The sequence below is a fragment of the Scatophagus argus genome, chromosome 17 (assembly GCF_020382885.2).
Source record: "Scatophagus argus isolate fScaArg1 chromosome 17, fScaArg1.pri, whole genome shotgun sequence".
In the NCBI taxonomy this organism is placed as follows: Eukaryota; Metazoa; Chordata; class Actinopteri; family Scatophagidae; genus Scatophagus; species Scatophagus argus.
This window is the reverse complement of record NC_058509.1, coordinates 5,048,089-5,061,474: the sequence shown is the minus strand read 5'-3', so window position 1 is coordinate 5,061,474 and position 13,386 is coordinate 5,048,089. Positions and strand designations below refer to the sequence as shown.

The 13,386-nt window shown below is 41.0% G+C and overlaps 2 protein-coding genes across 2 annotated transcripts; one reads left to right on the top strand and one right to left on the bottom strand.

The window, feature by feature from the left end:
- Position 1: 1 nt before the first annotated feature.
- ppt1 (palmitoyl-protein thioesterase 1 (ceroid-lipofuscinosis, neuronal 1, infantile)) lies at positions 2-5,963 on the bottom strand. The gene is made up of 10 exons (XM_046417558.1): positions 5,827-5,963; positions 5,043-5,165; positions 3,681-3,790; positions 2,568-2,695; positions 2,295-2,365; positions 1,873-1,975; positions 1,664-1,754; positions 1,160-1,258; positions 956-1,027; positions 2-501 (listed from the first exon to the last, which is right to left on the bottom strand). The coding sequence occupies exons 1-10, from the start codon at positions 5,831-5,833 to the stop codon at positions 379-381; spliced, it is 927 nt and encodes a 308-aa protein (XP_046273514.1). The 5' UTR covers positions 5,834-5,963; the 3' UTR covers positions 2-378.
- A 149-nt stretch (positions 5,964-6,112) lies between these two features.
- On the top strand, positions 6,113-11,487 carry rragcb (Ras-related GTP binding Cb). The gene is made up of 7 exons (XM_046417557.1): positions 6,113-6,467; positions 7,329-7,532; positions 7,635-7,834; positions 9,766-9,880; positions 9,978-10,120; positions 10,214-10,362; positions 10,449-11,487. The coding sequence occupies exons 1-7, from the start codon at positions 6,288-6,290 to the stop codon at positions 10,589-10,591; spliced, it is 1,134 nt and encodes a 377-aa protein (XP_046273513.1). The 5' UTR covers positions 6,113-6,287; the 3' UTR covers positions 10,592-11,487.
- The last annotated feature ends 1,899 nt before the right edge of the window (positions 11,488-13,386 follow it).

Here is a 13,386-nt window from a genome sequence, read left to right as displayed (position 1 = left end):
GTGTGTCCTTTGGTTTGTCTTTATTGGATTAAACATGTAATATGTACAAAGAGCGCAAATTGATGTACGTTAGTCTGTTAAAAGAGGGGACGGAGGGGGGGAAAGAGAGAAAATGCTCAGTGCAACATTTCTTAAAAACAGTTTTTGTTCATCAGAACAGCTACCTCTCGAAATAACACCGACAGTCTAGTGTTAGTGAAACAGCAGCACATTCACAAATTAGCAGCTAAAATCACAAAGCATCACAAAGACGGCATCGACATGTGCTTTCTGCATCCCTGCTCTGGTTATTCATTTATTTACTCTTACTGTTCATTATATTGCTTTAGAAACAGAATTTATGCTGACTCTGCTGAAGTCTGATGGATTTCGTTATTTCTAGCGTAAATAAGGCAGCAGGTGCGCGTTGAACCACTCTCTGCTGAACTGGAGGTGGTCTCCCTCTGTTTCCAGAAAAACCAGCTTTCCAGCTTTGTCCATTGCTGCCAGGCCCAGACGATCCTGCAAGCAGAAACGACTCGGTTTTAAAGTTTGATCTTTACACCTTCAAATGTAACTCTGAAGGCCCCTGAAAGCCGTCTGTAGTGTGAGATGCTAAAGCACTGAGTTCGAAAGATTCAGTCAGGACCTTTTTAACTGTGTAAACGGCAATCGTGTTACAGCATTTTTCGGCTTGAATTAAAAAATGTCCAACACATTAACTTTCACTGGTTCCACATTTGCAATTTGTTCAGCAATTCAGTTATGAACAAAGTGACACGAATATGGACGAGTTCCAGTTTCATGTTTCAGATTTTCCTGATGATCCAGATTTGTGTTCACGAAAACTTAACGACACGTCGTGAAATAACATGTAAAGCTTTGTCAGATTTTTTAATATGAATCCACGAGTTAAAAGGAAACGACAGCCACAACGTCTGCTGTATTTCCTCAAAAGTCAGTACAACACGGTTACCTCTTTGTAGAGAACGCTCTCCTGCAGAGTTTCAGTCTCCTTGGCCTGACCGGTTTTCAGGAAGCCGAACCACTACGGCAAGAATCAGGACGAGACAGTTTGAGATGCTGCTTTATTGCACTCGGACACAGCTTATAGACAAAGCAGTTGATGTGATGCAGAACCACTGTGGAGTGTGTGCATGCGTGTGTGTGTGTGTGTTACCTCGGTAACAACAGGATCCACCACAGTGTCCTGCAGGAACTTGACCATGACGAACTTCTCCAGCAGCTGGAGGTTCTTCTTATACGTTTCATTCACAGCCTTTAAATCAGAACACCAGGTCTTAAAAAACATACTGATGTTTACAGAGAGTATCTGCATAACTATATATGTATACATATTAAAACAACAACAACACAAACACTGGGAGACAAGAAGAGAACACAGAAAATTATTTCCATTCTGATTTTGACTAATATTCACTCTTCAAATTCCTTATGTATTATTCCATACTACTAAAAAAGTATTCTTTATCAATCAGTTAGTTTGACAAATGGGATGCCGTTAAAAAAAAAAGCCAGCAAGTCAACCTTACGATACGCATATTTTGTCAAGCTACTTTTTCCATGGTGAAGAACAAACATTTTCACACACACACACACGTCTGCTCTCGGTATCTGAACTACTTCGTCCGCCTTGGTGAAAGCGCTGCGGCTGCATACTGACCCTCTCCTGATTGATGTCGGCCAGGAAGAGGCTGTGCTTCTTGTACAGGTCGTCGTTAAGGGGGTCGTGCCAGTACTGCGCCTGCACCAGGCTGATAACCACAAGACACAACAAGCCCGTCAGTGCTGCACATCAGGCAAACAGAACAAACAGACCAAAGAACTGTGCACGGTAACAAACACACAGACAGGAAGTGAAAGACGACGTACTGTTTTTGAACCAAGTCGGTGTAAGCCCCGCTGTTCAGAGCTTTGCGTATCATGTCGCAGATGTGGGAGCTCTCTCCGGGACACCTGGGCAGCCCGTACACACCTGAGGAGTGAAAAACACTACGGGTTATCATATTGATTTTAGTTTTGGAACAAAAAATGCAATGACAACACAGACAAGACTTTTCAAATCACTGATGGTTTTGTTTTTGGACTGAATATGAGCAGATTGCATGTGCCTCTTGGAGTCAGTCTGTGGTACAAAAAGATTGTTCGAGAATTCTACTACCACATTTGATGCTAAGAATCTAAAATTCTGCATTCACTCACCCTGCAGACCGGTGTAGAAATAGAAATAGAAATGTTTTATTGCAGAGGGAAGTGAGCCGGACTGACATTTTGGTTTTTTGTCATGACTTTACCTTGTTGCTGACCACCGATGGAGATCAGGGTTTTCATTGGTGGAGAGGGGCAGCGCTGAGCCACGGCTCTCCTGTGAGGAAGAGGAACCGGGAAAAGTCAAAATGAGCTTCCTCATTTTCATCAGGATACAAATACTTCAAGAGAAGAGAATAAAGCTCAGGACTTTTGAACCTTAATATCTTGACTTTCTCAAGCACAGTTAAATCCTGCATCCTGAATTTGTCCAGTTTCTACCACATTAACATAACAAAACCAGAACACTGGTTACATACAGAAACTGTCCTCCCTGGGAGAAGCCCATAGCATTGTATCCTCCCTTCAACTTGGGGTCCTGAGCCAGCTGACTGCACACCATGGACACCTGCTCATTCACATCCATGAAAAACCCATTTTCTGTGTCCTGCAGGAGGAGAGACATGAAAAGTTGGAAGCGTGACGGACAGATTAAAGCAAGAGAACGAGCACCGTCCGCGAGGAGAAACGCTGAGAGATTGAGTCACGGCGTGTCGACGGATCAAAGCAGAAAGCGACGTAGTCATGCTGGTTTGCTATGAATATTAACGCTGAAATATCACATAGTGAACTTATAAAGGAGCCATTTTTCTGATGCAACCTGTGCCACTAGCACTGCAAATACCACAGAATAGGAGTCCTCACATGTCATGTGGACGTATCAATCGAACCTGATGTAGGACGAACCAGACCACCACGTCACCTGAGACCGCACTGCTGCTTGTCTTGTAATTCTCTTTCTATATTTATTTCTGTTCTTGCTTTAGCTTTATATACTTTTACAATTATTGGTTTTCAGATTTTTCTCTGTTTATCCGTACGTGTCTAAGACTGTCGGTTCACATGTGACATTCTCGGCTAAACGTGCACTGAGCGTTTGTTTGTGCAAGATGAGGAAATGATTATTTTCTGCTTAAGGCTCTGAGTGAATTCAGGCACCTTGCACAGAATCGTAAAACAACAGTATTTGCCCTGTAGACGCTCCACCCCCGACAACACAGACCTGCACTACAAACACTTTACACCTTCAAGTGCAATATTACAGACTACTTCCTGGATTACCTCATACTAGCACACACTTGCACATGCATATTTATGCTGCACATGCTAAAACTGGCTTCTTTATTTATTTTTCTCAAATGTTTAGTTTTTATATTGTATTTGTACTTAGCTCATATATATTCTATTTTTTACTTCGCTTATATTTCTATTTTATTCAACTTTTCATTTCATATTTTTGTATTCTACTTATTGCTCCTAATTTCTTACCATAAACATGTAAATGTGAGCTGGTATGACAATAAACTTCCTTGATCCTTGATCCTGATCTTTGATATTTGATGAAACATTGATGAAACATCCAGTCAAAGTACCTTCACAACATCCTTTCCAATCATCAGCGAGAGCACGTAGACGCCAGGGATCTCCTCCTCGATCATCTTCTTTATGGCCCCCATGCTGAGCGGGTTACAGCAGTTGTCACCTGGCAGACACGTAAATATTCACTTTAATATCATTTCAACTGTTAAACTAAACCTGACTCTCCTCTTACTTGTCGTTTTTTGGTCTTCTTATTTGATTTACTGATAGTAAGAAAAAGGAACAGCAGCTTTATTACGTAACCTTATCAAAAGAAGATCATCATAAGCAAAAGCTTTTTTCTTTTTTCAGGAATATTCTGGCTCACGTTAACATGTTTTAGGTTTGCCGTACTCAACTCAAAAACAAAAAAATATCACAAATGTCTGGTCGTCTTTGCACATTTTAATGCAGAAATGGTACATGATAGATCTTTAAGACACAGAGAAGCTTCAGTGGAGTCATAACAACTTATGTAACCTGAAAGAGGTACCTCAGAGGCGTCTAAATCACTGTTGTTCAAGGAGACCAGAAAGTGTTGTTGTTTTCTCATTTCCCCTGATGGTATTTAGAGTTTCAATGGGCAACCTTCCAGGTGTAAGTATAACTCTGAGGCTGCACACCTCATCTCATCTTATCTCATCTCACGCCACACGTCAGGCAAAGCTTGTACTGCACTGAAACAGAGCCACTGACAGTGTAAACGTTCATGTTTATAAGAAGCTGTGCTTTTGTTGGTTTTTTTGCTTTCACTTTCGCTCCAGTACAGGCAATAACACGGGCGGATTGGACACATAATTAACCGCCATGGGAGTTGCTCTCCGGCAGTAAACCCTTCCTGTTGTTGCTGTCTGAAGACCAAACTGATATCACTTTTAACATTTTGTCCCTTTACAAGTCAAACAAGATCAAGAGTTGCTTTTTTTTAGTTTCTTATCTCCTTATAAGTTTAGGCTTGTGACTCAAAGGAGACAAACATGTGCACCCTAATGACTACTTTGTCTGTGTGTCCATCATTACAAACTCTTGACTCTGCAGTGTGATGTGCAGCCTCATCTTTAGAGAAGATCTCAATCTTTCCAAGGATAGCAAATAAACATCAGTTTGAGTTTTGTAATGAAAATGTTGCAAAATCCATTTATATTCGTTTATATTTGATGGAACGGAGTTCAAGCAATAAAGAACTGACACACGCTGATAATATCTATTGTGATATACTGTCGGACAGAGTTGAATAAAATTATTGTTTCAACCATAAGGAGAAACAAAAGGGTGGAGGTGGATGTTAAGGAGCTAAAAAGAGTAATTGTGAAGGCAAATTATTCCATTTAATGTCAGCAAGACGAATGCGATGAATGAGCGACACGGTCACTCACCCATCCCGTGCCACAGCACCAGCGGTACGGTCCCATTGTTGGAGTTATGAACTGGGCTGCCAGCACCCAGCAGAACTGGACTGGCCAGGAGAAGACACAGGAGGGCTGCTGTCATCCTGCACCCTGAAACAAAAATACATCCCTTATTCACTTTGCACCGTTTCATCGAGACACATCTCGTGCAAAACTCGTGTAAATGAGTAAAGTGTGGCCCATGATCTAATATCTGTTTATGTCCTTAAACGCAAAACAAAATCCAATGCCTTTCAATGCCTGTGGACTCTGTATACATTAACGCAGTTGTGTCTGGTTTATTGCCTTACAATAAGCTGTATAAACAGGTTAGTGTTAGCCGTACATGTTAAGTTTGTTGTCAGACTTTCTATTTTTATTGTGCTCTCTTTGTCCTGTAAAACAAAATGTATTCAAAATGGGTTGACCATCAGCCAGAAGGTGCAGCCATGATGTGAAAAACAGAAAGTAAGCTGCGTGTGCCTACAGTGCTTTCAGTTCATTATAACGGCACAGACATTATCTGGTGGATCAGCACAGCAACCCGACTGAAACATGGCGAAGTAAGCCCGAACAAGCTAACTAACGGATGTAAGAGCTGCACATTAACGAAATCAATGACTAAATACGTGTTTTGGAAATGTGGAGTAGCACAGGTACGCTTTGAAGAAGGTTAAAATCAACCCAACACTTTAAAAATGCATACAGTTTAAATGTACTAGGTTGATCTAACCTCCCAAATTCTGTGACATTTCTAAAACAGATTACTCACCGCTCATGTTCTTCAAGCTTGCTGTATTCTTCCTGATTCTGTGTGTTATAATTTAGATCACGTGAATACGTGACGAACAGCCAATGAGATGTAAGGGGCGGGGCTTGTAGCAAAGTAGGCGGAAATGTCTAACTTGTGACTAGCATTTTTTGTAACAATACTGACGCGGTGTTCTAGTTTTATTTAGCCAAATCTGTGCCGGACTTATGGTTGCTTAACATCTTGGTAGCTTTTACTTTAAACTGAACGTGGATACGTTACGGCCTGAAGTGTCATTTTAACATATAAACACTACGGTCTCGCTGCTAGCCAATTTAGCTTGCCATGCTAGCTAGTTGTGAAAATCATCGACCACAACATTGCAGTGCGGATTATTTAGCCACTTAACTACAAGTTCAAATACTGACCGGCTTTAAGGTGGACATAACTAATAGAGAGGATTCCAGGTTGTAAAATAGAGGATGTCTATTCAGTATGAGGAGCCTGCATTAACCGGGAGTTACGATGTTGTGGGTTCGTTTCCCAAAAGTTTTGGCTACGGGGTGGAGGAGCCAGACATGGAGGAGAGCTCCTCATCAGCTGACAAACCGAGGATACTGCTGATGGGACTGAGACGGAGTGGAAAGTCATCCATTCAGAAGGTAAATTACCTCAACCAAGGAGCACATCTCTGAACTCACTTGACTGGAAAACAGCTAATACAACAGTAAACCCCACCTTGATGGCGGTTATAATGTTTAGTTTTTTGTTTGTGAAAGTGTTTTAGGGGGGTGTGGATTCAACTTCACGATAGTACCGGAAGCTGTAGTAGTCTTGCTGCTCTTGAATACTATTTCCTTGTACTGAACGGTGCTTTTAATACTTAATTGGGTGAAATATTCAAAAAACTTCCTGGTATGTCCTCATAAAGTTGAACAACAACTCAAAAAACAGCAATCAGTATTACGGTAAAACAGACAAATGTGTGATGATTTAATAATATCTAATTTGCTTCATGTTTTGGTCAGAATTCACCTAATCTGTTAATGTAAAAAATGTATATTTCTTAAAAATGCAAAACTCAAAAACTGAATTGTCAGCAAGTTAATTGGAATGGACAGTAAGATGATCAACTTCTTAATTTTCTATGGTGATGCAATAGATTTTCTGGAAAACTGATTGAGAAATATTCTGTACAACAGATTACGCTCTGTCGTTTTAACATTGATTCAGGAGGAAAAATGTGCTCCCTTTAATTTGAGAAATCGGAGCTACAGATATGGACAGATATATAACAGGTGTCATGTACTGTGTAAACAGAGTATATAGAAGTATCTGTAGCAGAATTATAATATAGAGAAACAGAAAGACATTATTAAGTAAATAGAATACAAACGCACCGCTTAACATTAAGCATGGTAAGTTAAAAGGTTTTTGACAAAGATAGACTAAGAGAATGAAGACGGTGAATCACAGAAGACTTGAATTAACCAAGACGATAACCCTTATGCGCCTCTGGCCAGGTCGTATTCCACAAGATGTCACCCAATGAGACGCTGTTCCTCGAAAGCACCAACAAAATCTACAAGGATGACATCTCCAGCAGCTCCTTTGTCAACTTCCAGATCTGGGACTTTCCCGGCCAGGTGGACTTTTTCGACCCCACATTTGACAGCGAGATGATCTTCAAAGGAACCGGCGCGTTGATCTTTGTCATTGACGCTCAGGTAGGATGACATTAGTTTAAGTTGCTGCTTACATTGCAGGTCTGAAAGGCTTCCTGTGTGAGATCAGTCACCTTCTCCCCTGAATATGTCTCTTATTTTTAGGACGACTACGTCGAGGCTCTTGGGCGGTTGCATCTCACTGTGTCCAGAGCCTACAAAGTCAATCCAGACATCAACTTTGAGGTGTTCATCCATAAAGTAGACGGTCTCTCAGATGACCACAAAATAGAAACACAAAGAGACATTCATCAGAGGGCCAACGATGATCTGGCAGATGCCAGCCTGGAGAAAGTACACCTCAGGTGAGTGTGGGACATGTCTGCACAGGTCTGGTTTTTGCGCTCGAAGTCAAACAGGGTGAAAGTTGTATGTGCTCTGCTAAAGCACCAGAAAGGAGGGGAAATGTTGTAACCCAACAACTGAGCCAATTCGGAATTCGATTATTTGTCATAGTTCTTTTATGCACTGAATGGAGTAAATCCCTGTAGGTCAGCAGGAAAATCATCGCACCTCGTAATGAAGACGATGCTAATCCTGCTCCTTTAACCAAATTAAACTGTTGTGCTGACTGAATCTTAGCTGAAATGAAAAAGGCAGTAAAGGAAAGCTTTGTTAAGGGTTCAACTCACCAACCTGATGTATTTTTCTTTCGTTTTCTTTTAGTGTAAAAGCATCACATGCGCTAAACACGAGCCTGTTGTGTGAACTTAACTGACGTCACGTCATGCCGCGTGATTTCTGATTAACTGAACTCACTTCGGGCCTCTCTGAAGTTCTCAGTGTGTGAAATTACCAAATGCGCCATAAAGCTGCACTTACTATTGTTTTCATATTAAGAATGGATGTAAAAACTGTGTTTAACATAAAAGTGGCAGACACACAAAGATTTATCACGCAGTTTCTCTCAGATCTGCCAAGACTTTTAACTACGGTAATCAGATTGTTGTGGTGTTCTGGCCTGTAATCTCTGCTCTCGTCAGCCTCATTTCCCGGAGCGGGCAGATCTTTTTCATGGGTGAAAAAAATTTTTAAAAATGCTCTGTAGGCTTCCTGCTCAGCACCAGGCTGCAGACAGACAAAATAAGCAGCTAGTTTTGTCAGGTTAGCAGCTAAAGAACCAAATATTAAGAGAAATAAAACAGGAGCACCCTGGCTGTCATTTAATTATAAAATTCCAGTGCAGCACGAAGCATCATTTCTGCCGGGACCAACACTCAGTCACACCCAATAGTAAAGGAGGTTGTTCCAGTGTCTGATTCAGAAGAAGCTTAGCAGAGTTCAGTGCATCAGTGCATTCAGAGCTTAAAGTCGCAGCCGTTAGAAGAGTGAACAGAAACGAGTTGCGCTGATCTCAGTTTCCATCGCACTTAAGTTTTGTGGTTTGGTCACTTTGGGACAAATCTCACTTCATAAAATTCACGGGCTGCCTGTTTTGCTCTGTGTGCCAAGCTGCACGTCCATCCATCCATCCATTTTCTATACCGCTTATCCGTCAGGGTCGCGGGGGGGCTGGAGCCTATCCCAGCTGACTACGGGCGAGAGGCGGGGTACACCCTGGACTGGTCGCCAGTCAATCGCAGGGCCAACACACAAAGACAAACAACCACACACTCTCATACTCACACCTAGGGGCAATTTAGAGTAGCCAATTAACCTAATATGCATGTTTTTGGTATTGTGGGAGGAAGCCGGAGTACCCGGAGAAAACCCACGCAGGCACAGGGAGAACATTCAAACTCCACATAGAAGGGCCCAGACCGGGATTCGAACCTGGAACCCTCTATGAGGCGACAGTGCTAACCACTGCACCACCGTGCCGCCCCCAAGCTGCACGTGCAAAATGCAAGTCTGATAAGTTGAAACAGTCATGAAAAACAGCAAATATTGGACTTGATCTGTGAGGTTACCAGATTTGATGTGTAAATAAGCAGCTGTTATCAACCATATTAACCTTCTAAAGTGATAACATGCCAGTGCTGTGCTTTTTAAGGGCACCCAGCTTCCCCTAAGCTGTCCAAAATTTGTGAATGCAGTTTTAAAATGTACCCCAATGTTGTACAACTCCTACATCTAACAAATGGAGCTGTTTCTGTGGTTGATTCCTGCCTGTGGTGTCAGACATTTCTGCCACGGTGGATCGGTGGTAGTCATGGAGTATTTGAGCTGAGGCTTTGGCACCAACTTGTTAGTTTTGTTGTGTTTTAACTCTACTCTCCTGCTTCCCCTTCCTCAGTTTCTACCTAACCAGCATCTATGACCACTCCATATTCGAGGCCTTCAGTAAAGTCGTCCAGAAGCTCATTCCTCAGCTGCCGACGCTGGAGAACCTGTTGAACATTTTCATCTCTGTATGTTGTTTCATTTTTGTTACTTTACATTACCTACCAAAAAAAGCCATGTGTCTTGTTTGTACCTTCTCTCGTTGACATCCTTCATGTTTTGCAGCATTCTGGCATCGAGAAAGCCTTCCTGTTTGATGTTGTTAGTAAGATTTACATCGCCACAGACAGCTCTCCTGTTGACATGCAGTCCTACGAACTCTGCTGCGATATGATAGATGTTGTCATTGATGTCTCCTGCATTTACGGGTGAGATGAAGTATACTGTACTCCAAGTGCTGGCAGCGATCGTGTCCGTTTTCTGCAGCGTTTGAGGGCCTCGTTCTGTCTTCTCCTTGGCAGGCTAATGCAGGATGGCAGCGGCTGTGCCTATGACAAGGAGTCTTTGGCTATCATCAAGCTCAACAACACTACAGTCCTTTATTTGAAAGAGGTCACCAAGTTCCTCGCACTCGTCTGCATCCTCAGAGAGGAGAGTTTTGAGAGGAAAGGTGTGTAGATTTACTAAAACAGTCTTTACCCACAGTTTTGGGCACTGTTTTGGGCTTTACATGTATTATCTTTTTTCTCTCTCTAGGTTTGATTGAATACAATTTCCATTGTTTCCGAAAAGCCATCCACGAAGTGTTTGAAGTTGGCACCTCGCCGCAAGTCGTCAGCTCGTCCAGCAAGAGCCTGACAGGCCTGAAGTACGCCGCACTGAACGGGAGTGCCGTTTAAAGGGCGATGATGGTGAGACGAGGGACGAGTGTGAGTTTACCTAAAGTGCACGATGAAATAATAATGGAAGCACGCGTGCCTGCTGTCCGTCACACGTTGCCTTTACTGAGTGAAACTGAATGTGAATCAGTTGGAGACGCTGAGCTGCAGCTGATGAACTGAACTCAGAAAACTGAACTGAAAATGGACTAAATGTGAGCTGAATCTGTACAGTCTCACAGGTGACATATGCCAAACAAAAAAAAAACAAAAAAGGAAAAAAAACAACAGTGGTACCTACTTTCTGCACATCATTTATCTGTATTGAAATGTCTAAGAATTCTGTCAGCTGTGTTTACCTTCTCGGCCAGTTAATTCCGTGTACTTTCGCGACATAAAACTCAACGGATTTAAGCTCAAACTTTATTTCCAGTAGCCTCACTTTCTCTGCAACAGTACAAACTTCTTTCATGTTCCTGCTCATTTTACCTTGCAATACCGATTGCTGTAGGTGGATTGAAACCCGTGTATGGAGGGAAAGCACAGTGTTTGTTTCTACAGTGTGTTGATAATGACTCATGTGACCAGTGCTCTGCTCAGGATCTCCACAGACCAGAACTGTGCCAGTTACGCCATTAGAGTCTTGGTGGGTCAGCAGAAGGGGCGACAGCATGTTGGTCTTAATGGAGTCTGGAAATAAGTGATGATGCTTTTCCCTTTGGACAACCTGCCGTGCCTGCTGACAGCTGACTTCTTGTAGCTTCATGACTGTTTTGACCAAATTTACGCTACGCAGCGATTCAGTTTTCTTTTTGGCGTGAGTGTTGAGTCTGGCCTGAATGATGTTTCAGGGAACCCGAGTGTTTGTTTATTTTATTGTACATAATTCTTTAATAAAATAAATAAAGTATGTTTCATATTTTTGCTGATTCATGCTAAACCAGATCTTTGATATAGAAGTTCATTCACTCTCTAATTTTTCCATAATTAATCTCTTATTATTATTATTCTTTTTTTAGAAAGTTATAATGACTGTGAGATAAATTTGTAGTTATGATGCACTAAGTCATAACCCTGAGAAGTTATATAAATAATTACCTAATTAGCAGACAATGTCAGAATTTTGAGAAGGATTTTCATAACTTTATGAGTTTCTTACGATTATGAGCCACAAAGTCCTAATTATGAGAAACTTTCTTGTAATTAGTTATAAAATTATAAAATATATCCACTTTTCACTCATAATAATCTCTCATAATCTCATAATTATGATAAAGCGTGTCTCATCATCAGTTTTGTCATAATTTTGACAATTTCTTTAGGGCACTGTTTCTTGAGAAATGAAATACTTAAAAATTACTTAATTTCAATTTATCCCCAAATTTTTCATCTTTCTGAGACCATAACTAACTGTAATACAGTTCCTAATATTTTAGCTTTAGTAGAAGGTGGCCCATAATTATGGGATACCAAGTTTTTACATGATGAAGTATTTTTTTGCTCCATAATTTTTACATGATAGTAAGTCATAATAGACATCATTTCCTTATTAGGTGAAGATAAAGTTATTGTCTCATATATAAGTAAAAGAATAATATTTAAGAATTAACCATACTACATATGCATGTAGAATTTTTTAAGACTGTAATAACTAGTTAAAGACTTTTAACTTCTTGTTTCCTTTAAAATCCAGATACTGTACATGCATCCAACTGAACTGTTGTAATTAACAGGTTCGAACAGCAGATGGCAGAATATTTACATGTGAATGTTTGACTTTTCAGATCGATCCAGAGGATTTTCACCCTCACTCACGCCTGGCCTGTGATTCAGGTAAGTTAATATTTTCTACAAATCTCCCACCAGGAAATTAGAGATCTGGCAGCCCATAGACAGCCCCTACAAATGAGCATAAAGATGCACTTGTGTGAATTAAAACCCTCCATCGCATCAGATGCACATGTGCTGCACATCCTGACTTAATGGGTGGTGGCAGGATGGAGCCACAGCTGAAGCCTCTAATCGTCCCCAGACCTCCTGCTCACCACTGTGGAAAATGGAGGTCAATGGGAGAGAAAATGATATCTTGCTGTCCAAGACCCTGCAGTTTGCTCGTGACCACAAAAAAATTCTCCTGTAACTGAGAAAAGTCAGAAGAAAACCCTGACATGAGAGTGAAAGATAATACAGAGAGTGTGGAGGGGTTTAAATCTGTTGTTCATCGTCTCCTATGGATGGTAAACTGGTAAAATAATTAAAAACATTCAAAGCATTCAAATTTCCTCATTACAGTTTAGCCAACTTGTCCAATTATTTTGTCATGCTTTTATTTTTAAGGTCAAGAACGTCCTTCAACACGTCTATAAACCAAGTTTTAGCGCACGTATAAGCAGTTATAAAGGCGTGTGTGGAGAGAAATCCTCTCTAAGGTGTATGCACTTAATAACTACAGCTGTGCCATCATCAGTCATTTAACTGCTAGTTCATAATCTGCTTCAGGATGGGTTATATTTCTTGACAAATATGAAAAAAATGAATTAATACCTGCATACAGCTACCACTTTATAAACTCTGTAGTAGCTGAAGTAAAACAAAGTAAAACATTACAACAGTTTAACAGGCTGTTGTCCAAATGTCAGCAAATATTTTCTCATATATTAATTATGCGCCTTCACATCGAAGTCCCACCCACGTGACTTTGACTGAGATATGACGTGAGATTAAAAAATGCTGTCGCGCGCATTTCGCCATGCAGTACCCCACTGCGAGGTTATTACAGGCTATTTTCCATTTAGAGAGATAATAAAGTGGTTTAC